At 43.7% G+C, this 24902-nt stretch overlaps 1 protein-coding gene and 1 long non-coding RNA gene across 2 annotated transcripts; one reads left to right on the plus strand and one right to left on the minus strand.

The window, feature by feature from the left end:
* The first annotated feature begins 479 nt into the window (after positions 1 to 479).
* On the plus strand, positions 480 to 23869 carry LOC109639769 (ubiquitin-conjugating enzyme E2 E2). Its single transcript, XM_069537699.1, has 6 exons — positions 480 to 701; positions 2397 to 2577; positions 3548 to 3598; positions 16623 to 16755; positions 21040 to 21187; positions 23004 to 23869. The coding sequence occupies exons 2-6, from the start codon at positions 2405 to 2407 to the stop codon at positions 23099 to 23101; spliced, it is 603 nt and encodes a 200-aa protein (XP_069393800.1). The 5' UTR covers positions 480 to 701; positions 2397 to 2404; the 3' UTR covers positions 23102 to 23869.
* LOC138413563 (uncharacterized) lies at positions 21512 to 23038 on the minus strand. Its single transcript, XR_011245932.1, has 3 exons — positions 22966 to 23038; positions 22220 to 22407; positions 21512 to 22119 (listed from the first exon to the last, which is right to left on the minus strand). It is a non-coding gene; the product is annotated as an uncharacterized lncRNA (long non-coding RNA).
* Positions 23870 to 24902: the final 1033 nt, after the last annotated feature.

Genomic DNA, 24902 nt, shown 5'->3' on the forward strand with positions numbered 1-24902 from the left:
CCCGAATAACGCGCAGGATTAGTTGCTGGTGTGAACGCGTGCGTCTGTGCAGAGAACTCTGGGTAAACTCTGGAGCCAGTTCTCCAGACTTTACCCAGAGGTCTTTGTCTGAAAGCGGTTTAGTCGGTGGAAAGTCCGTAGAAACCGCCGAGCGTCTCACTCGGAAGTTTTAAGTTCACACATGCACGTCTCCTGGTGAGAGTTCAGAGGACGTCTGAAAGCAGGGGATGATATTTGGGATGGGGCCCCTAGCCCATGCAAAGGGGGCTGGGGGGGGATTGGGACCCGGCATCTCCCAGCTACGCCCCTGCCAACACCGTAAGTAACAGTGTTATTGTCCGTGCGCGTTTTAATTGTAATTGGCTCATTAAGTCATTATCTCTCCGGTCTCGCGCGGGCCACTTCTCTCTCTCTCTCTCTCTTTCTCTCTCTCTCTCTCTCTCTCTCTCTCTCCCCGCGTGTGCACAGTGAGCGAGTGCGTTGTTGTCGGGGGCGCGCAGGGAGGCGGGCCCGCGCTGCCTCGGTTTTCTCTCTGTGATCCTCTGGTTAAACAGCGAGGACGCGGGAGCGAGCGACACGGCCGTGCGAGGACACTACTTTCTGTCGGTGCCGCGGGATCACGACGCGGAATCGCAGCATCGACGAACCAGCCGCCAGGGACCAGCCCCGACGACCCGCCGCGCCTCGGAGATCCGCGAAAAGTAAGTGAATGTCCCGAGGAAAGTGGCGTTTTCCTGCGGAGAGAGAGGAGGGAGGAAGAGAGGAGGAGGAGGAGGGGGGGAGGAGGAGGGGGGGAGGAGGAGGTGGTGGATGTGTGGGACGAGCCTCCCTTTGTGCCGAGGCAGGGTCACCGCTCCTCCGCCGCACAATGTGGACGCTCCAGACACCGACGAGGATCCATCCGCTCGGTCTCCCCGGTCGCCGCTGCTCCGGCCCCGGCTGCACCGTCCTCCATCAACCACCCCCCCCCTCTACCGCCGCCGCCGCCGGGACAGAAACGCCTTCTCCTCTGCGTATTTTCACTCAGTTCAGGCCTCTTCTGGTTCCCCTCCGTCTTCCCATCTTCTTAAACACCCCACAGCGGCACCCGACTTTCCGCCTCCTTCACCCCCCCACTCCCCCCCGGCCTCGTAACGTTAGCTAGCTCCCCGCGGTGTTTACCGTCGCCTCCCTCGGTTCCCCTCATTGTGTTTGTCTTGCCCACTGGCGTTGACCTCCCCGGTTCCACGGAGCCTCGCGGTGATGTCCGAGCGGAACACAACCGACTGTAACTTGTGTCTGTGGATATCTTGACATGGGGGTGAAAGGGGGTGGAGGGGGGGGGGGTCAGCTCACACGGTTCTCGAACCGGGTTCAGTCGTCGATGTCCGCATCATCACCGTGAAACGCCCCCCACGGGAAAGGCCAGCTGTCCGCTACTTCATCAACTTCTCACCCGATCCAAACCTTCACTTTATGTTCAGACAACAATCACATCTGCTCTTTGTTGTCTGCTCTGGATTCATGGTTTTAAAAAAACAACAACCTGTAACATGTTCTGGTCTTGTATTGATGGTTGTTGTTTTCTGGGGAAACAACCCTGCAGGGTCACAACTTTGACCCACAATCACATCAAATCCTTTTCTGATGTTTACAGACTGTCTTTGTAAATGCAAACCAGTAAAGCCACTCAAGTAAAGTCTCACAAACCATGACAGCTCATGGTTTGTGAGACCCACTGGTCAAAAAACCCATTAACATCTGGCTTCTGTCTGTAATGGGAATGGTTACAGGCGGCCTTCACTCCGGGGTCAAATGACTCGGCTGTAGACGCAAGTTTTTATCAGTAGTGATGGACACGAGACACCTGGGTGTCTCATTTGGCATCAAACATGAAGCACGGAGAAAGGTAAAATCCTCTACTGGAAAAAGAGTCAATAGCCTTTTATATACTTATTCATATACTTGTTTATTTTTTGTGTAAAAGATTTTATAATTCATCTGACGCATCTCAAGAGTAAAATCTTTCTTTAGCTCCTTTTCCACTGACACCAACAAACATCTGGCTTTTGTCTGCAGTCTGCATTCACTCCCGGGTTTCTGCAGCAGACCAAACAGGTTGTTATCGGTTCAGAGTCGATGGAAATGAAGAAACGTGCTAATTTGGCAAAGAGCTTCTCAGTTTTCGGTGCCGTCGAATAAATGTAATAGAAAACTTTTACTGGCAATGAGGAAGAAGCGAATCGTCTTTTGAAGCAGATTGATTTCAAACCCACTCCTACTAATTTTGTTGTAAAAGAGTTTTTTTTTTAAAAAACTTCTTTTCATCAGCACACACCCCCTCCATCCCACCCCCTTTTCTGCGGCGATGACGACTTTGATCTGACATCGTATTTACTTGCCGTTCGCTTTCCCAGGGCCCACGATGTCCAGCGAAGTGCAGAGACCGGATGACAGCCCCAGCACCAGCGGGGGAAGCTCGGATATCGAACAAAGGGAGTCGGTACCAGAGCAGGAGCGAGAGCAAGCACAGCCCAAAAAGAAGGAGACCAAGATCTCGAGTAAAACCGCTGCTAAACTTTCAACTAGTGCCAAGAGGTAAAAAAAACAAAGCCTGAATCTGGAGAGAAGCGTTTACACAGGAGTTGTTTGTTAAAGTAAAGGCCTCTCCCCTTGTGCCTTGGGGCTGTGAAGTTATATTAAAAAAGACTATAGGCCTGCAGACATTGTCATTTCAAACATTCACACTCTTCAGTGGGACAGTAAACCCACAGGCTGGAGGTAACTCACACAGCTCGGGCACTGGACTGTCATTTAAAAGAGATATTCCTCATTCCAGCCTTTTTGTTTGAACAGGTTTGCCTCATGCTCTGCAGCACTCCCTCTCTCTCTCTTCCTCCTTCGCCAACAACACCACCACCAACACTTTCCTCAAACCAGTCTTAGCACTTGTTCCCAAAAAAGACAGGCAATGACAGAATTATGCAACCAGTTGAGCGAAGGGTTGACTGAGGCTGCAGAGTCTTTTTATAACGACCACTGATGTTGTGAACATCTCCCGTTTTTTTTGTACGTCTGAGCTTCTCTTAAAAGCAGCCTCGTCGAGTCCCTTCAGCACAACGGGCTGCAACACGGAGAGGCTCAGCGGTTTTGTCTGAAGTGCCGTGTTTATGTGAATGTGAGTTTCGTGGCAGCGTTTTTTTTTGGACTCATCCGCCCTTCACAGTCTGAATCATCATTCTGCATTGTTACCTGCTGCAAATAATCAGAGCTCATGTTTTAGGTTGCTTTCAGTCAGGCAGACGTTGCAACATGAACTCTTCCTTGACACAATTTTTATTCCAAATAAGCTAAAATCCTGTTTTTTTTATTTTCACAATATCTGCCTTTCATATGGACACCACACTCAAATCATGAAACCCACTCATGCTACTAGCGGTGCACATGGTTCAGGATCAGATAAAACATTTCCTCCTCACATAGAAAAACTTGCACTTTCAGTTTTTATCCTCTGTCTATTTCCCTTTTCTAAACAAAGATTTTAACTCTGAAAATCGGTCTCTTGCAGGATTCAGAAAGAGCTTGCAGAAATCACACTAGACCCCCCTCCAAACTGCAGGTAAGGAGGAGTTATCTTTTCAAACCTTTTCTCAAATAACTCACAGGCCCGTGTGTGTGCAGATGCTGAGGCTGTCGGCAGAAATGTGGCTCCATTTCAAGGTTTCTTGTTTGTGTGTGTTTTTTGTTTGAGATGGTAATCTCAGGTGAATTAGAGCGAACGTAGCCCATTGTGGCGCAGCTGTTTCTGCATAATGCACACTGCAACCACTTGTTGAAAACGCAGCCCGTCAGATCACAGTATTCTGGTCGCACTGAAATGGTGGAAAATGAGAGGTAGTGTTACTTTAACAACCTTTTTTGATTCTCGCGTGGTTCCCCCCTCGCTCTCCTGGGGATTTACCGCAGACAATGGTTATTGTCTGCTACTGCCGCAGCCCCTTTTGAGGAAGAGATATGGTCGCGAGCGAGTGGCGTACCCCGTGTGCATCAGTCTCTCTTGGCTTTTATTAACTTAAATAACACAAACCATTGACCAAGGCTCTGTTTATTACAGCACATTAATTACTCTCTGAATCAGCACTCCGCTGCAAATTTAGAAGGAAGATTGAAGCCGATCTTGTGCACGATTGAGGACGCTTGTGGGAGATGCTGATGTTTACTGACCGTTTTGGTTTTGACCATATTCGCTCATCGGCACCTGCTTAAAATGATTAAGGAAAAACGTCTTTGTACGTCTCATCTGGTGATTTGGAATCACTACACCCTAGACAGCCTTGTTTATTGCATAAATTAATCACCCCTGCTGGGTCTCATCAGAACCCCACCATCATTAACGATAAACATTGAGCTAACCTTTTCATTCCAGCTCGCAGCCCAGTTTTGTTATTGTACTGGAGGCTAAAAGAGATGTTGTTTTCCTCGAGGACTCTAATCTATTTCAACCCCCCTCCACCACCCATACCCCCCACATACCTCCCCCCCACCAAAAAAAAAAAAAAACTAGGTTGGCTCACATGAAGGATTTAGCTGGAGGACACGAGTAAGTCATTTGAAAGTAAAATAATCGCTAGCGGAAATTTCACAGTCATCTTCTTAGTGGGGAACTAGTTGCCTGGGAAACAATTAAGCTTCTTCAAGATAATCCTTTTCAGTGTGTGTGTGTGTGTGTGTTCCTTTTTTATGCTGCAAAATGATATCAAAATCTAATAATGCGTTTTCTGTGAAGCACCCAAACAGATTAGCCGTCTGCTAACAATGAAGAAAGAGCGAGAGGGGAGGGGTGGGGGGGGGTTCAGATGCATCAGCCACCAAATTTCTCATGCAAAAACGATCACGGCACCATTTACATTCTCGCATGAACGAGCGCGCACCGCAGGGCCAGTGTCGTCATTTGTATGCCACACGCTTCTTGCTCTCGGCCAGGTTAGCCGGAAAGGTTATTCATTTCATCCCCGGCAACAAATGCAGTCACAGGCTGTTGGCCCCCCTTCAGGAGGCCAGCAGAGAGTTGTGTTAAAGAGATTCACTCCGTTATGTTCAGCAAACGCGGCGCTGAGAGGCCAGTTGATGTATGTCATCCAGACTGTCTCTTTGGCCGAGGAGCGCTCTCAGACTGCCTCGCCACTTTGTCCCGGTCGGAGAGAATTTGCCGTCCTCATCACATAGTTTAAAATCTGCAGTCTCCTTCGTATCACCTACAGTCTCCTCAGCCGAGCCTCAGGGGCTGTGGAGGGAGTTCATGCTTTCTCTCTGTAAAATGGAGAACGCTGCTCTTTGTCTTTCCATGTGGATTTGTGAGAAGAGGCAGAATTGACCCTTTAACGCCTCACAAGTGTTGTGAGCCTAATTTAGCGGAACGTCTGTGGCGGGAGGGCCCACATCCATCTAAGGTTACTGTGTCATAACCCTCAGCTCAAAGCACAGACTGTTGGTGCGATAACCCTTTTGTGTAGATTAATCTATACTGGGTTTCTGTGAAATTCAAGTAGTTTAAAGAATCAATTTTCATACAGTGTGTTTTACAGTGTTTTATACTTTTACTGCTCCGTCACTACTTGGAAAACAGAAGCAGAGTATTTGAATCTGTCTCCTGCTTTATCTCACTCTCAGCTTTGTGACAGCTCGCTTGTCACCTTGGCAGTTGTCATACATTAAACCAACAGGAACATGCTGAAGCCCAAGAGGATTTGACATGGCAATTATTCTCACTGTCATACCCTTCAAGTCATGTGCAGGCATCTCGTGCACATATTGATGCAAATGAAGCAGCTTCTGAAGGGAGCGCTGTTTTTCTGCCTGTACGTTGCACAGATATTGCAATGATCTCGCTGGGAAACAACATTTGATTGGATGCAGTAAAAAGGGGAAACATGAAAGGTTTTGGAGTATCACTAGATTCTGTATAATCATCGTCTGTCTGTGGAGCGGTGATGTGTTTCTGCATTGATGAGGATGAAAACCCCACATGGTCTTTTAATTTAAATAAGAACATTGTCTCCTTTTTTGATTTGTGCACCAACCAACAACGTTAATAAGAAGAAGCTGTAGTTTGACTTTCTGCCATTTTGGCTGCAACTTCTGAGTATTTTCACTCTCAGGGTTTGTCTGACTATTTTATAAATGAATCAGTTAATTGATAAATGAAATGAAATGTTGTGAAATGGTTTGCTGGTGGTTACTGTGTGTTGATGTACAGGTTTTATTACTGACGGTCCAAAACCTTAAGATATTGAGCTGAAAAAAATTACATCATATTTGAGAAGCCAGAACCAGCAAATGTTTAAAATTCCTAAAAGATGAAATTATAAATTTTCCATCCAATCGCTGCAGCTCTACAAAAGTTACATATATTAATTATGCACAAATCATCTGATTATTTCTTAATTAATACATTTATCTATTTGACTATAAAATGCCTAAAGCATGAGGTGATGTTTTTGTCCGTCCAAAACTGTCTGAGACCATAGGACCTGTTTGTAAACTGAAAATATAATTAGCTAGTATCACACTGACTCACATCCCATCTTTGCAATGTATTCCTCCTCTACTCGATTTATTCCTGTCATTGAAATATTCCTTTCCGCTTCTCAGTTTATATTTCAATACTCATTATATTTCCCTGCCACTGAATCAAAACCGATTGTTTTAAGCAGTTTTAGTTTTTTGTTGTGAGTCGTTATATTTCCTCGTAATGTTCGATCGGCCTACAGCAACATTTCGAGCAGTAATCCAAATAAAGACGCCTTGACGTTATTCAAATATCACCCACCGCTGATGTGCTTTGCAATCCTCAACCACTGTGCAGTTCGGTGGCTTTTCTTTTCACAGATGGACAAACAACATAACAACAACAACATAATGGTACACGTCAGGGTTTGTTGTCAACCCAAGTGAATCCAGAGCTGCCATTGTTCACTGATGTTCAGCGATCACAGCAGAATTATCTACAGCAGAAGAGGCACAGACGCCAGTTTCTCCTCCTGAGGCAGCTCAGACTGTTGTTTAAATGTAATGCAGCCGCAGCCCAGGGTGCATTTTGAGTAACAAGTTCACCCCTTTTCTCTGTCAGGTTGTCACAAGTCATTCTGGGAAATGTAAGAAACCGCTAACTGAAGTAGATGTAGATAAGGCTGAGGCAATCTGTTATCATAGAATATCTCCTGTAGTGATCTCAGCCTCACAAACTGAAAGTACTTTACCAGTGTTTGAATATGCAGACTCGTGTACTGCGGCGGTACAAGTCATTTTAGAACCTCAGTGTCGTTTGTCATATAGGAAATTCAATGTCTGTGGATTTGTTTTTCTACACATATGAAGATGTCACTGACGACTGGCATCAGCTGATCAGATGTCAAACCTCTTGAAGCACAGCTTTATTTCACGGCTGGTCTTTGGAACAAATTGCCTCCTAAGGTCTCTGAATTTTCCCAGCGTGTTGCAATGCCTCCACGCTGCCCAAAACCGAGCCGTCACTCCCTGATGATATCATGCAAGGGAAACGGTCTTTTCCCGAGACACATACACACGCATGCACACACAGCTGGTCACTCCATCACATGCTCGCTGGCTTCAAGCATTGACATGAATATGTAACTCCATCATCATCATCCAGCCTCACCAGGAACGGAGGCTCCCTTCATTCTAGCTTCTGACCTCTAATTCTCTTCTCGCTGATGGGATCATCTTCACGTCGGTGATGGCTGCATAGTTTTGTACTGAGCCTCTGGGAGATTATGTGCAAGTGACACACCCAGCATCATTTTTCACAGCGTTACCATTAAGCACGGCGGGGAGGTTTATCAATATTCATGAGGAGGCGTGGGGACGGGGCAGGAGGAAAGGAGGGATTAACTGGAGGAATACCTCCCGGGTATTTGAATTGATCACTGTACTGTACGTGGCGTCTTCAGTGGATTGTCATTGGTCAGATCTTTGGGGTGTGATGTCAATTTGAAGCGAGTGAAAACAATTTGACCCTGAACATTGAAGGAGTGAAAGGAAACGACTTAAAACCTCAGGTAGTTTATTTGCCAACATGCACTGTGCATGTACATTGTAGGTAAATCAAAACGCTCTCGCATGGACCACGAGGCAGAGAGAAATATGCTATCTGGAAAACCCGTCTTCCCTGAAGATGAATAAAGATGTCTCAGTCTCGTACTGGAGCAGAAGGATGTTACAGCATACAGATGGATGGTGCCAGACTGGGTTGTGGTGATTTGTTATGGCCACCATTCTCCTTGTGCACCTATGAAACATCTGCTGAAAATAATTTTCTTCCCCGGCAAACCAATCTGCCCTCATTATTTTTTTCTCCTCTCACAAAGTTTTGAGTGGAAAAGAAATAAAGTCGCCCCGTAGAGCGAGAGCAGCATATGCTCTCACTCTGACAGCGGCCTGAGTTTAATTTATCCTTAATGTTTTCCACTGCGGCACTTGTTTGACAGCGAACACGGCCTGCCTTGATTCATGTGTGTCATTGAATTCTCAATGTCCTCATTTGTGAGGTAGTTTTCTGGCAAACATTTGTCCACAATGTTATTAATGGGTTTGTGGGGAAGCCGAGCATGAAGCGCAGCGTGTGGACATTTTGTGTTGGGGTGCTGCCTCTTCAGAACCTGTTCCTCTGAAGCTGTTCAGCTCATTGACAAGGACTGAATGATAATGTGAACACAAACACAAGAATCTTCTGGCAAGAGAACAAATACAGTAACTCAAAAGTAAACAATTGCTCTGAGATCCCATTACCCTTGTGACTGGGATCTTAAAACCTAATGGATTTGCCTGTGGAGTCACAAATCATGCTGTTGCTCCTGCCAAGAAGATTTAAAGTGTCTTGATAATATATTTGCGGTCTGGGGTGCGAAATGTTAACACTCTTAATATTCTGTTAAATGGTAAAATGAATAATAACTAGTGAAAACGAATGCCCTTTTCCTCTCTGCTGATTTTTTTTTTTTAACCCGCAGCTTAAAACCCTTGTTCTGTTTCTCTACCTGCTAAACCTCAGGGCTAATTCGGTGTCATGGGAATAGACCAGCAGAGTATGAGGCTCCACAGCAGATCTGGCAGCTCAGCTTGTTCTGATCACTGACCTTTTGGTAATAAGTCCAATCCCTCGGCCACTTGGGCCAAATGGCTGCCCAGAGTGCTTTTGTGGAAGGAGCAGGGAGGCTGAAGAGACTGTCTCTAATTATGGCTGAATACATGTTTGGTGAAAGGCTCTGAAATTAAAAATATTAACATTGTACTTCTGACTAATTTAGTTCTTAAATTGCAAGAGGCTGCAGATTTTGTCTTGGAGGCAAATCTGTTTTTTCGCCTGCGAAGCTGATTTACATGTCAGCACAAACTCTTAACTTATTTTATTCAAGCAAAGCAAATGTTTGTAATTACCCTTCAACAGACACACACACACAGACTTTTACTTTTATGAGTTAATATTTAGGACAGTGTGTCGTAAATGCTTACTTTGTGCACTTGTGGCCTGTGTTTTATAATGAGATGGTTTAGTTTGAGGGTCATCAATAGACGTACTATTTTATTATTACTATTAGTTGTTGTGTCATCCTTCACCCTGGGTACACAGCAAGGCTTTGTGGGCTAAGTGATATTTTTACGACTCATGATGTTGTGCTGTTTCCTTTATGCAGTGCCTGTGTATTATGGTAATGATATATGCTCTGCATTATTCATTTTTTGCCACAGGCAAACATTTGCACTGCATCAGACTCTGTCTGCATGCAGCAGCAGCAGCTCAGATGCGGAGAAGAAAAATGCTTACCGCACCAAAAATCTCTGTTGTACCGCAGAAGAATCTCGTCGAATTAAAGACGAAGGCTGCGGATAATAAACAGAGCCCCTTTTTATAGCTTTGTTAACGTGACTTTAAAGCCCCCGGTGAGGACAAACATCCTGAATGAAAGGCCAGTGATTCAAACCTCTCTTTTCGAAGTATACTTCCTCAGTTCAATACCGACTGCTGTTTGGATTGATTGAGCCCAGCAGCACACGAGGTCGCCTTCCTGTGAGAATAATATTGTGTTATTCCCTTCGACTTGGAAAGCATGCAGCCACCTACTCAACCGTTTCCCCTGTCGCTGGATGAACCGTCCGGTCAGTAATTGCAGTATTCATTGTACAGATGAACAATAAAAGGCTTGATTAAAAAACAAACCATGTCATTTGAGACAATAAAGACGAGAGAACAGAGGAAGGAGGTGTCCCCTCGTCTGTTGAGCTGCACAGTAATTGGTCTTGGAGCTCTTTCACGGTCGGGGGGTAAAGAAGATTGCTTCATTAAAGTTCCTCTTCTGATAACCGCAGCAGCCACACTGATAAAAAAAAAAAAAAAAAGAGGATCTTAACTGAATGACGGTGCCATCAGGGAAAAAGCACCTGTGGGGAATGAAGTGGAATCGCGAATAATGCAGATAATGGCTTTATTTGTGCTCTGCGGTATTCACACACTCCAAAACATTCAGATTCACATTCAATTATCGGTTTACTTCACTGTTTTATTTATCAGGCCCTCGAGCAGCTTTTGGCTCAGACGGCTTTTTACCTGCTTATTGTGTGACAGGCTGCATTAGAGACATGCTGCCTCTGTGTGCACTGATACTGTTGAAGTGTTCCACCGTGAACAATGTTCAGTGATTATGATTGAATGTTTTGCTTTCTGCCGTTTATAACAAAGTGATATTTTAAATGTAACCTAATCTGCTGAGTATTAAAGGTTCAGTCTCTCTAGACTGTTTCTCACCAGCTGTGGTCAGCTTGGATTCATGCTGGTTACAATGCATTCCCCACCAGTTTGTATGGTGGTTGATAAAAGAATCCATAGGAACTTTTCATCCCCCTGCTGTCGCCACTGTCCGTTGCTCGAGCCTACTTGGAATATATTACGCTCGGTTTGTTCCTAACAGTCATATTTTCACCCAGAAATAACTCGATACATGACTCATAACTTGCCAAATCTTTAAAAGTGAATGAAGGCTTCCTTTAGTTTTCTGAGGAAAAAGGTAGAAGAACATCACACATCATTTTTCTTTGTACTTTCCTTTAAAAGGCCTGAAATGTCTCTTTATAATCAACACCAGGAGAACCTCTCACGTGGCTGTGGGTTGCACGTGTTAGTTTTATATAACTCAACTACAAATAATGACTTGAAAAATTGAACATCGCCTGCGTGTTCTTTTAATCGAGGATGATGAAACCTACACTGAATTGGCTCTCCTGAATGTGTTCTCAGTGCTTAGGACAGCCTGGCACAACCGCAGCGAGTGAGAGGGAGGCAGGACTTGTCTTTGAAACCTTCCCAGTGAACTTTAGAGCTGTTTCTCTCACAGTGCTTCGCTACCACACAGTCATTTAAGCACAATGTTTGTTCCTGTTGTTTCCCTGCAACTGTGGTCTCACATTCTTCAGTTGTGGTTGCTTTCAGTGTGTATTTTGATGTTGGAATTCCTTTCTGTCCTTTAAAGAACACATATTCTGCTCTTGTTCAGTTTCATAGTTTTAATTTGTGTTATTACTTGAAGGTTTGCACGTTCTAATGTTCCTCGTACTGTCCAATCGCTGCAGCTCCTCTTTTCAGCCTCTGTCTGAAACACTTGGTTTTAGCTCTTGTGTCTTTAAGATCCCTTCCCGCTTGAGCCCAGTCTGCTCTGATTGGCCAGCTGGTCCACTCTGTTGTGATTGGTCAACCACGAGGAAATGTCGGCCGCTGCTCTCGCTTTACCTTGCTTTGTTAGGGGGCGTGTCAGACTACCAGTTAGCCGTGGATTATTCAAATGTAAGGCATTGTGATGTCTGTTCGCTAGCGTCAGTGTTCTCTGTGTGGAGAGGAGCTCCGTTTATGAGTTCAGACTTTTTAACTTTGCAGAACTTTTACGTGAGCAAAAAAACTATGTAACACACCAGAGAAAAGAAAAACTGAATAAGACCTCGTCTGTCTCCTTTAAACCTGCTCTGCGTGTCCCTGAATGAATGGATTTTGAGGATAGTTTGACATGTTTCTTATAAAGGAACTGGGAAAACATCTTTTTAAACCCTTTTAAATGTGATTAAAGAAGATAAACTTACCCAACCTTATGAATTCGCCTGTGAGAGGCACAGGGCCAATCTCACAACTTCATCTCTTTCATCAACTTGACCTGAGCCCGAGTGTCTGTGGGAATTGGCTCTAGGTGACAATAACCATGAGATAGGTTGGTGATTTTGTGGAGATTAGCTCAGCTGTCATGCTGCAAGATAAAGATTATCTTTTGGTATTGGCACCAATCTACAGATTGCCCTGTCTATGAAATAAGGCAATGTGATTAAATGGACTGAGGACACCCTCCTCTATACTGCATTGTATCATGGGAAGGAAAGGTCATTCAATATATATGGAAATCATTACTGCTGTCTGTGATTGCAAGGCACAGCTTATATAGTTTTCAGGAACTGAGAATGAAAGGTAGAAATGACGAAGTCGGTCTGCGGTACAGTGTCGTCTTTATATTCCGTGAAAAAACTGTTTTCTTAATCCTCCTCTGAAAACGGTCTCAGTGGAGTCTCTGGGTTTCAGTGCGTCCAATCTCTCTCAGCCTTGTGCTCAGTGATGAGGGCTTTTTGTTGAGGTGAAGAAACAAGGTCAGCGTGAGATGCAATTACCCACTCCCTCACAGGCACCAAAAACATGACTTTATGACTGAATCGTGCAGGCGGTTCAAGCTGTCGTACAGCTGTTATTTCTATTAAGAATAACAAACTTCACAAGGAGGAATAAACCGAACAGAGAGGAGGCATTGTGGATCTGTGGCTGTGCACTATTTTGGAGCTCGGTTGTGGAGGAAGTGGCCCAGCTGTAAGAGTGGGTTTCGACATGAGTGTAATGTCGGAGGACAGGGCAATGGCAAGATTCTCACGGACACCCGCTCACTAATGTATCCCCGACCCCTGAAACAACTGACCCAAATACTCAGTGAATCAAGACGTTTGGCTGACAGAGCACTGCAGATGTAGTGTTGCTTACACAGAGGTTGTTATTATTGCAGCTTACAACAAAGCAGATAAGGAGCGGTGTTACAGCAGTTAACGTCATGTGTTTGTGCAGGGGAGATCTGTGCGCTTGAACAGATGAGTGACCTGGAAATATTTATCTGGGTGTCGTTAGTTCTTCTTAACACCCTCATTGACCTAATATTGACTTAGTAACACTGGGTTTTAGAAAAATACAAAGGAGCTTGCAGCCATGCACGAAAAGACTGAACCTTAACATGAAATGAGCCTGTTGATTTAAATTAGGGCAGTATGATCTTTTCACAGACATAGTGTCAGTGTCTATATTTGCAGATTACAAAACAAAACAATGCAGAAAAGATGCATTCATGTTTACATTTTACATAAAAAGGCTATTTTCTTAATCCAGGTTCCATATATTTGGTTATATCAGTATCAGGTCTCTGGTGTCGACTTGCATTTGCAAAGCTGGAGAGCAAAATATTCTGCAGAGCTATTTAACCAGGGTTGAGGAAACATAAGCCATTAAATCCTGACATTAAACATGCATTAATTAAAGCCTGGTGAACGTGATCTCGTGCACACATTCACTGACACTGCAAAACTACAGATGACTCGCTGCAGCTCAACGCCAGCTCCTCACCATGGTCACACCGCTCACCTCTCTCAAAAATTAATGGCCGAGTGAGAGACTGTCGGATCCTGAATGAGCTGGCCCTCAACCAGCTGCAACAAAGCACCACGGGAACGCCCAAGCCAGTGGGGGGAGGAGGTCTCCAAGCAACAGCCAGTGGTGGCATGCACATTCAGCTATTGACTTAGCCTTTATTCGGAGCCCTTGTGCGGTTGTCAGATCCCCTACAGCAATCTCTCTGCTGAGCGAGGACCTCTGCCATGCCTGCTCATCTCTATCTTTCCCTCATGTCTCAAGTTATTATCCCTGCTACAAACTCATCAGCCTCAAAGAAAGTGAGCATCTGCCTCTGTTTGAGATGTTTGAAAATGGAAGCGCCGGCTCTCTCTCTCTGTCACTATGGTGTCAGGGAAGCTTTTGAATAGTCGAGCGATAATGCAAGTGTTACCTTGAGGTGTGGGTTGCACATGAAATGTGCGAAATGTAAGCACAGGTTTCACACAGGAAAGATTGCCTTGAGCAAGGAAAATAAGCCGTCTATATGGCTCAGTCAGCAGTGGGAGTAATAATGGAGTTCAAGAGTGGTCAGGTTCAGTCATCAGCCACATCTATCAATCTAATGATCAATCAGTCAGACTCACACCACCTAATTACAAGCCAAGAAATGGCTCGTAATCAAAAGCCACATCGACTCATGAGTAGAGGCAGGTTATACACAAAATGAATGAGTTTGTCTGACATGTCATTTGACCACAGCTGAAGGCAAAAGTGTTTATGGTTCTGTTGAACAGCCTCATTCAAGGATGGAGTGGAAACGCCTGCTGTCAAACAGAGGGATGACTATTTAAATGTGGGGATTACAGTGTGCGCTTGCCAACTGTTCTTCCTTAACGTCATGTTTCTCTCTTTTGTTGGTTAAAAAAAAAACAAAAGTAACGGCGTGAACGGAATTTTATTAAAGCATATGATTGGCCGCTGAAGCGAGATATTTAACGATGCCATAATTACACAAATTTAGCGGTTAGACAAAGAACCCTTGTGACTGTTTGTCAGCAGAGAATATCTCCAGTTAAGGGCAGCCTCTCGATACGGTCATTTAACGGGGTAGAGCTTTGGCAGCTGGCTCATCTTGTGCCAGAACTCATCCACTTTCTGTTAAACCATTGCATGGAAGTGTCCTATTTACCTTCTGTTAAACAACACAACAGGCAAATGTGGGAGCCGCTGAACTTGAGCAGCGGTTCATAATGTGGCTCTCCCTCACTTGATATTGTTATGACAGGCTTAAAAGCACAAGCTTCTGATGTCAACATCTGTCTGTGCGGGCTTCAAAATCCTTCTGCCAAAACAAACAATACCAATGCCGTTAATACTCTATAATACAGATATAACTTACTTGTATGTTTAATGAGAACATTATCTTTCAACCCCTTGTCTGACATCTGTGTCCTTTTGTAGAAGACGTCTCCATTTGTATGTTTGGAAGTTATCAATTACTGCGGTGTGACTTTAAGTATTACATTTAAAGAAATGAATGGCCAAGTACATGTCACGATGCCCAGCATTGTCCTTCTGTGTGCTTTGTCATTTCATTTTAAAAATGTCTTTGTGCCCGAGACAACAGAAGTCCAGATTTGCATGCATGCATTCTGAAGTAATTCCCAGGAGAAGAAGTAATCATAATTAGCTAATTAAAGAAGGCTTAAGAGAGGGCCAGGGAGAAAGAGTAGCAGAGTAGATTAGTGGAAATTTGCATGTGTTGATACTGAAAATGGAAGAAAATGTATGATGTTTATTTTCTATTTTTGGAGGATGATCTGTTGTCGAGGGCGTGCTCGGAACCAGATGCTGCTTTCTAACAGTTTGTTGTTTGAGGGTGTCTCACAGTCGCTTTCAGAAACTCTCCGTCTCATTGTCGGTTTATCTCTTGGTAAAAGTGAGCAGTGATATCCCAGCCTTGAGTGAAAACAAACCCTGCGTTGCTGCAGTTCACACACACTTGTAAGCACATCTGCCAGCAGCTAAGGGTTGGTGTTGAACACAATCCCTGGTAATTACATGAAATCGGAGGGATTGTTCATTGTCTCGAGCATTGTGATCTGGACATTGTCCCCGTCTCTTCCTGGCTCCGTGCCAACTCAGGGTCTTACCACAAACAACAGTTGGGGGAGGGAACCCTTAATATGGAAATGGCATTAATTACTGGGCCTATACAACAGATGTGACCTTCAGCCTCCGCTCGGCATAAATACTCATCATCAACAACAAAAAAACACGGGCTCAAATAATATTTGCAGTGTTTGCAATTTCTTTTATGCAGATGACGTTTTCTTATTATGAAAAGCTTTATTTTACGAGAATATATGACAGGATTATTTGGGATTTTGAAGTGGAACAATTAAGTAGGAAGTCGTAATTGCATAGATTTGTCAAACAAAACGATAGTGACCATTTGTCAGCAGAGAATTTCTTAAGTCAAGGACGGCCCTTTGTTCCTTTAAGGGGCAGTTTGAGCAGTGGGATCATATCGTGCCAGAAAAAAAAAAATTCTGGCTCAAGTACAAACTCTTTTTATGCAGAAGGTTTTTTTACAACTGGTTTTACAGTTACACTCTTGCACTGGTTCACCGGTGCCTGACAGTGTGTCAGAAATGCTTTAGTAACTCAACTCCCTGTTGCAGATAATCAAATTTTCCAATCACACATTTGAAAAATAATCTAAATCCACCTAAAATAGCCTCGGACCAGAAACCCCTCAAACCTCCACGGCTTCAGCGCTCCCCAAATCTCCATCATTAACTTGTCAGAAACCAGCATTTACCACCTCAGCGGCTGATTTCCCCCAAATCTCGTGTCAGCCATCGGGCAGCGCCAGACTGTAGACTGTAGATTCCAGTGAGTTCTGCTGTTTAACATATTAACACATGTTGTTTTCATTTCCTAGTGCTGGCCCCAAAGGAGACAACATCTATGAGTGGAGGTCGACCATCCTGGGACCCCCAGGCTCCGTGTACGAAGGAGGTGTCTTCTTCCTGGACATCGCCTTCACGCCAGACTACCCCTTCAAACCCCCCAAGGTCAGTAGATGCTACTGTCATTTAATTTTTTACTCAGATTGGCCTGTAGAGATACACACAGTCACAATAGGTTTGTTTTGTGCAGGATAACGAGCAGTTCTGTTTATGACCTTTCGGACTGCCAAGGAGATGCAGAGCAACATTAGCGTTCATTGTGGGTCGTGTTTCTCATCACATGATTAATTATGAGTCTAATATTTACTCTTTCCAGAAAAATATGCGGCTGTTGAGCTGCTCAAGGCTCCGCAACGCTCCCCTGCTTTCTCTCTGAAAATCACTACCAGCTTCAGTTGAAACATTTTTATGTTCTCTGTGTTTGCTGTTTAAAAGGAACAACGCACATGAATAACATGCATCACGTACCGATAGCCGTCAATAGATAAAGTCATCTGCAAATACGATGGTGTCTGCGGCTGTCGCAGAACTATGGGTAGTAAACACGTCTGACTGAAATGATTCACTGTTGTTTGCTTGATCAGACTCTAATGTTCAGGATGTGTTCAAAAAGTTTCAGTGGGGTGGAGTTTGATTCAAAACACCAGGATAATCCTCATCCCATCAGAATTGTGGATTTAGATGGATTACAGGATCAAAATGTGAGAAAGAATCGGTGAAATAATACAACATCTGTATCATGTAGTGTGATTACATGTATTTAGATTTTGCTCTTGATTTGTGTCACTGTGATTAAGGAGAGTAAGTTTGCCCACAGTAAAGTAAAAGAAAAGAAATACAAAAGTAGTATATTTCTCTCTGTGTATTTATTACCGTGACACAGTCATCAGGCTTGAACCCGTCCATCCCTCTGAGAGAAGCCTGGAGGTTGCAGGAGCTTCGACGGGCTCGTAAACGTCATCGCAGAGGGGTTTCGTCGCCTGCTGCCGATGTTGTGCAGGACAACACAAACAAGTTTTATGCTGCACTCTCCCTGTGCTTCCTCTTGAAAGTAGTTAAGGCATGCAAAGCACCTCAGCTACACATCTTGTTTTTCAATGAGCAGCACTGGAGCGCGTCTGCTCAAGGTGTGTTTGCTGCAGGGAAACGGTCGAATGAGGAGAATGAGAAAGTTAGAATTGTTCTGTGTCTTCAAAGAAAAACACTTAGAGAAGCCTCGTACTGGGTTCACCTGCTCTTCACATGTCGCCAGAAGCCTTCATTGCGACGTGTCGTCATCAAGAGCACTGCTTGTCCCGATTTAGTGATTCTGAAAAGTCTGTGTTATGAAGTCCAGTGTTGCTTTGAAAAACTGGTAAGATGGATTACTAGATCCTGGATAGTAAAACGTAGAAGTTCAAATCTGAAACCGTCTCATTTAGATTTTATCACTCGGACAACTGGGCACAGGTTTCCACCAAAAAACGTACTGAGCTTTCAGTGTTTTCGTTTATAAGCACATCGACACCAGCATCGACCGAAAACTCTCAAACCTTCTTGTCTTTCCAAGTTGACATCTTCGTCAGAGTCTCCAATGTTCATGGCTCCTCTGTTTCATTCTGAGATATTTGTGTTCAGATATTTTTTCATGCTGTATTCTCACCAGGACATTTGCGGTTTATTTTCCTAGGGGACTCGAAGGAAAAGTTTTTTAACATTTGCATTCTTACACACAGCCAAATGTCTGGACATCAGAGGAAAACAAAACTTTAAAAACCATCAGTGTATCGTTAAAGAATGTGATAAGGAAAAACTCATCACAGACATGTTGAGTTATTCACCACAAAATAGCCTATAATAGGAAATAAGAATACATTTTTAAATTGTTGCCTTTTTTTTCCCAAATCCTTTTGCCTTCCTGTGACCCAGTTCTGAATAGATTAATGAGCAGAGGCTGTGACCTTTGTGCATGTTGATGAGAAACATGAGGAATCAATTGAAAGTAAGTGTGATACTAAGATAATAGAGCTTTAAATGTCCCCCCGGTGTCATGGCTGTTGAGTTAGTCCTGCCGTTTAGTTTGTTCAAGGCTCTGTCTGCGCGGTTCTTCTCGTTTTGTTCCGTCTCCTCTCGAAATCTGGGTCGTGCTGCATCCTGACCCGTTCAGTGCTCGACTCCTTTTCTTGTTGGACGTGCTGCGTTGTCTGCAGAGTACTCCAGCGATGTTGAGTGGATGTCATTATTGAACACACAGACTGTCGGGGCCAATCTCCCTTTAGTTTGCAGTGCACCCAATTACCCTTTCACTTGGCCTTCATTTTCTCCCCCCTCCTCTTTCTCTCTCCCTCGCTCTCTGTTATGCACACCCCTCCTGGTGCTCGCTGCCCTCTCCTCTCCCTCGTTCTCCCTCTTTGTGCTGTGTAACCACCAGCTCTGTGTTTGACAGCAGACTCAAACAAATCCACAGGCCCTGGCCCAGCTTTCTGTAGCCAGAGGGGCTTGAGTGTTTCCGCCCCCTTCAATACCTCCTACCCCTCTGACACACTATGATCTGCAGCCAAACCCCCCCCCCCCCCCCACACACACACACTCACCAGACTCCTCGGCCTGTAGCTGCCATGCACTCCCTCGCTATAGAAACGCTCCAGTGAAGCTGGGTTGCTGAATGCACTTGGGAATTCGGAATCCAGAACCTGACTTGCTTTTAAAATCTCCCAAAAGAAAAACAAAAAGGCCTCTCGCTCGGCCTGACAAGTTCGCCAGGTGGATGTGTTTCTGCTCCTGAAGCAGGGCCAGCAGAGGAGCACTGTGTCTGCAGAGGGTGGTGGAGGGGAAGGTTATTTATAACATCCTGCTCCTGTGTAATTTTTTTGGGGGGGAAGGCCAAGGCTCATTAGAGGTTTCCTCTGGAGGGTCAGGGTCACGAGGGCCAGATGTTGGTGATTGGCGCAAACAGAGGTGTCAAGTGTCAGGACCAAACAGATGTCAAGCTCAAATCCAGGCCATGGCGGACCGCATAAACACCCCTGTGGCGGGATGTTGATTGCTTGTTGAGGGTATTTTGAGAAGAGAACAGATCCAGGTAACATGCCACAGGTCACATTTTGAGGCTATAACCACACAGCAGTGTTTACTGTGACAAGTGGAGGAATTCATTTACCACGACAACAAAACCTTTATTGTTGTGGTGCCTCATGCCGCCCTCTGTTGGTTGATCTAGATTCAGTGAAGTGTCACAGGAATTGGTTCAGGAGGTGTTAGTCTTCCCCTCGTGTTTATGGAGTGTGTTAAATCCATCAAAACCGAGAACATGTATTGATTGATTGATTGATTGATAATCCCTTATTGTTTATTCAATGTGTGAAGTTTGTCTTGCAGCTTCATGTACAAAATAAAATACATTCAAGACAAGAAAAAGACATGGGAGTCAAATAAAGCCAAAAAATATTGTCTCTGTTTTTTTATTAAAACACCAAACTGTATAATTCACTGAATGCAATAAAATACCGAAACCTTCAGACATATATTTCTGAGAAATATTGAAAGTCCCCTCGGTGGAGAAATCCAAACATTGTACTGGTCCTGATGCTGATCCATCAGTGTTAAAGTGAATAAAGGAGACGGGAGAAAAAGGCTCACTGCAGCTTTTAACTGTCGTCCGTGTCTCGCCTATAATTACTCCCAGGTATAACAAGCCTCTCAACCTGGCAGACTGTGCAGGAAATTCTTTTCCTCGAAGGCCTAAAAACTCATCTCCTGGAGTCATCCGGAGTCACATTTTATCCCGTCCATATTTTTTTATCTCATCTATTGTTAACGCCCTCTGATCACAGGTCGTTTAAAAACCTCGTCTTAACTCTGCACATCTCTTTTTATTCTGTGGTCATACGCATGTAACAGCAATCATCTCCATCAAGCAGGGATTCAGACTGAATCTCATTATTATTAGTTTCTTAAAATGCTGTTAAAAGTTTATCTGAAAAATAATGAATCTGCACCAAAGATTTGGAACAAACTCCTTATGTTTAAGATGTTTTTATTTCATTCAACCATGTCTTTGCTTTACTCTGTTCATAACAAGGTTTAAGATGTTATTGTTTAAGCATAATTTGGTTTTTAAGCTAAGTTTGGTTTGGATAATCAAACCAAACAGTGAAGATCTTACACATATAGTAGTAAATCTGTCCTCCAGCTATTTTTTGTTGGTCTCGTCCCTGTTAAAAGGATCTTTGTGTAATTTTGTAATACTTGTTAAACCCCGAGTGCATGGGTTTTAGTTAGTATGTTGCTGAGATTGTTTCCACCGCCGGTGTCACAGAATGCCAATTCTGCGTTCTTGTTATTTATTCAGTGAGTAAGAACATTTTTGTCTTCATCTGATCTGCATTTTGTCCGCCCGCGTGTGTGCAGGTGACATTTCGTACGAGGATCTATCACTGCAACATCAACAGTCAGGGGGTGATCTGTCTGGACATCCTGAAGGACAACTGGAGTCCCGCCCTCACCATCTCCAAGGTGCTGCTGTCCATCTGCTCCCTGCTCACAGACTGTAACCCAGGTGAGACCCTCATCCACTCATGAGTGCTAATATGACACTGTAGTATAAAGTAGATCTGTGACTCAGCAGCAGCTGCGGTTTACATCAAAAGGTCTTTTCTTTCTCTGCTTTAAATGTAATTTGTTTTCACACTCAAGCCCTCAAGTTGTCAAATTTCGGTCCATAACTGTTGAACAATGTTTTAAATAAGCAATGACCAATTCCAGCTCTCGTTGTTTCCCGAGGCCGAGGAACGCTGACACATCTCTCTCACAGTTTAGGGCTCGAAGTTATAAATAATAAAACCACAGGAGGATTCTTGAATAAAAAAAACTAGTATTATCATTTAGGATTGTGTCGAAATAACAAAACAATTATTAATTTATTTTCTTAGCTTTAGAACAAATTGTCACATCAGTCCCACATCGTAAAGCAGTGGAGGGAATTCAGGCAGGAAAGAACAAGAAAACTCTATGTGGCTTGGGTCAGTACTCCATCTTTAAAACTGCAAAATGGCCATTTTGTGCTGCGTTACTCGTGGTATTTTAGGTTCAATATTATATATATGAGTATAAAGGAGGTCGGCCAAGAACAGAGCATTAACCTATAGTCATTTTACGCGCCACTTCAACTCTCCCCCTCAATCGCTCTCCAGTCGTTGGCTGCTCCTCAGGGGATTTCTTTGCTTCTAATATGATAAACTGGCCATTGATTCAGCTGAATTTGAGAGCATGTAATCAAGTCCACTGAAGGTCACCATAATAAAATGAAAGCTACATCTGTCCCCCGGGCGAAGACTCTTTAAAGTGTGGAGCATACAGTCGATCAGCGGCATCACAGTGAATCTGGTGGATGGTTTAATCATCCGAGTTGAGAAAGTGCGGTTGATAAACCGGGAGGGAGCCCGTGTCCGGTTTAATTCTGGTCCAGCGGCTTTTAGGAAATGCTTGAAGCTGCAAAAGATAATTTTGTGGGTGATAAATGTGAGATTTAAGAAACTGTCAAAAGAGGAAAATACACAACATTTGTCCCAACACGGAGCTGCAGATTTACCTTTCACACATGATTCTAGGAAATGTCTCGAGAAATGGCTCCATGTATTTTCAGGAGTTTGCTTCTCAGATTGAAGAAGAGAGCAACAGGAGACTGTTGCTTTCACAGCAGAAAGAGACCGTAACATTCAGGCCAGGGACGGCGCCAGTGTAGATCAGCAGGAGGCGGGACATGACGTCTATGTTCTGCTGTGTAATTCACAAATGTTTGTTTTACAGCACGTTGACATTTTTATGAGCGTTTGCTTTGTTTGCTCTCCCTTTTTACTCAAACATGTTACTTCAGTAAAAAAACGGACAAATAGACAAAACTGCACAACATTCACTTATCTTCTCAAGTACGTACGTGGTTTTAAATGTACTTACAGTATTAAAAGTGAAAGTATTGGCCAAGTGTAGCCTATTCTACTACATCATTATGGCTGCAGGAACCGGGGTCTAGTGTCACCTGCCTGATATAACAGGATCATGGAAACAATTCCCTTGTCGTTAATGACTACTCTTAAAAAAAAAAAGTGTTTTAAATGTTAACATGTTAAACTCTTGTAAAACTGCACTGGAGTAGAATTCTGATGAATACAATACAAATGACTGAGTCCTGTACAATAACGTGAACAGTAACGTGAACAGTAACTTGTGGGTGTTGGAGTGTTTTCTTGTTGTTTACACATCTAATACTTGAACAAGCTTTAACTCTTGGCAGCTTCCAATGGATCGAACAAGGATTTGATCATTGACTGAACTCACATCAGCTCACACGTTCTCTCTCTCTTTGTGCCTTTCAGCCGACCCTCTGGTGGGAAGCATCGCCACACAGTACCTGACCAACAGAACAGAGCATGACAGAATAGCCAAACAATGGACGAAGAGATACGCCACATAGAGTCCCTGCCACCGACCGACCTCCCACCTCCTCCTTTACCTCCCTCACCCGTCAGTGTACCTCTCTCTACCTCTTTCTCTCTCTCTCTCACCCTTAGTCTGTCAAAGCACACTCACTAAGTGCAACAGTAAAACCCGCCCTCCTCCCCCCCCCCCCCCCCCCCCCAAACATTTTATCTACCTTTTCTGTGTAAAAAAACAAAAAAAAACAAACAAACAAAAAAAAATCAAACAACAACAAACAAAAAAAAAAAGTCCTCTGTTCCTCGTTGACTTGAAAGCTTCTTTTTTATACAAAGAGTAGATCGGGATTTTTATTTTCCAATATCTGAATGTTGGAAGTATTGTATTGGAGAAAAAAAAAAAACAGAATATTATAATTATCATACGCTTCGTCCTCCAGCTCTACAGTATGTATTCTCATTTTCTTAGTGGCACCTGGAACAAACATGCAGAAGATATGCTTTTACTTTGTTTTCCTTGTTTTCTCTGTATTTGTCATCCACATGTTATCTGCATGGAACAGGAAGGTTTGCGTCAATGGATCCTTCATGCTTTTTAACCTCCTCTGATTTTGTTTGTACTGTATGTATTTTTTCAAAGGCTTTTGAGGCAGACCACAAAAGTATAGGTCTGCCTGTGAAAGAGGCAGGACTTGTATATTTACTGGCTACCCGCCACCTCTGCGATTGCAGAGTGGTTTGTTGTGCACTTGTATTACTGAAGCACCCAATAAAACACACTGTGGTTGGCTTGTGAGAAAACACTCGCTCGGCTCCTGTCTGCGATTTGTGTACAGCTACGTTCCTCAATTATTAACACCTCCTCAGTGATCCTCCGTTGTCTCAGTCGCACCTCACGACTGCTTTTATGTCTCACACACACATGATTGTAAAACTTTACAGCTGGAAACATCATCTCAAATACACACAATGCTTCTTATCTGCTGGCAAAACATCATGTTTGATACTGTGTTATCGCCAAGCCTTCCTCGAGCAGCGTGGTAAGAACCACCTGAAATGACAGAAAGCATCTTTGAGAAATGCTTTACATACAGATGTTTCGGACTCACGTCTGGGAGCTGTCATGTCGTCCATCTTTAAAGAGTTAGAGTCTGTGGTGATGACAATGTGTGCACGTCAGCATTTGGCCCTGACAAAAATACCTAATCTATGACATGGGTTGCCATGAAATCTTTGGACAAGCATTCATGATTCACACATGATTCACACACAATGAATCTTTCTGACGTTTCCACTTCTCTTCTGAAATAACTCGACATCCATTGGAGCCTTTGGGTCAAATTTTTGGTTCAGAAAAAGTAAGACTCCTGTTCTTGTTAAATATTTATTGAGAAGCAACATCAGATAAACACAAGGACAGGAATCTTGGGTTTGGAGATAAGAGCTGCACTAAAGTGCCTTGATGCATTACACTATGTCTTGCACAATACCTGCACATACTGTTTGTACATATGCACACACACACCTACAGATTTCAACTCCTTCCGACATTTCAGACTAAATTTTAACATGTTCTGCCTCTGCCCTTTGTTCTGAATAAATCGCATTCAACTGAGGAAGTACTGAATGTCTTTGGGATAACACAGTGTGCGGGTTCCTTCAGGGAACAGTGAGCAGTTATTTTCGCTGCCTTGTTTCGCTGACTCTGATAAATGAAGCAAAGAATCATCATTTAGAAGAGAAACCAGGAATATTCAAACCTTCAATATTAGATTTAATCGTAAGTGCCACGTCGCAATGCACACCCGACAGTTTGCCTCGTTGATGATATGCACAAAG

This window comes from Paralichthys olivaceus, chromosome 13 (assembly GCF_024713975.1).
Source record: "Paralichthys olivaceus isolate ysfri-2021 chromosome 13, ASM2471397v2, whole genome shotgun sequence".
Taxonomy (NCBI): Eukaryota; Metazoa; Chordata; class Actinopteri; order Pleuronectiformes; family Paralichthyidae; genus Paralichthys; species Paralichthys olivaceus.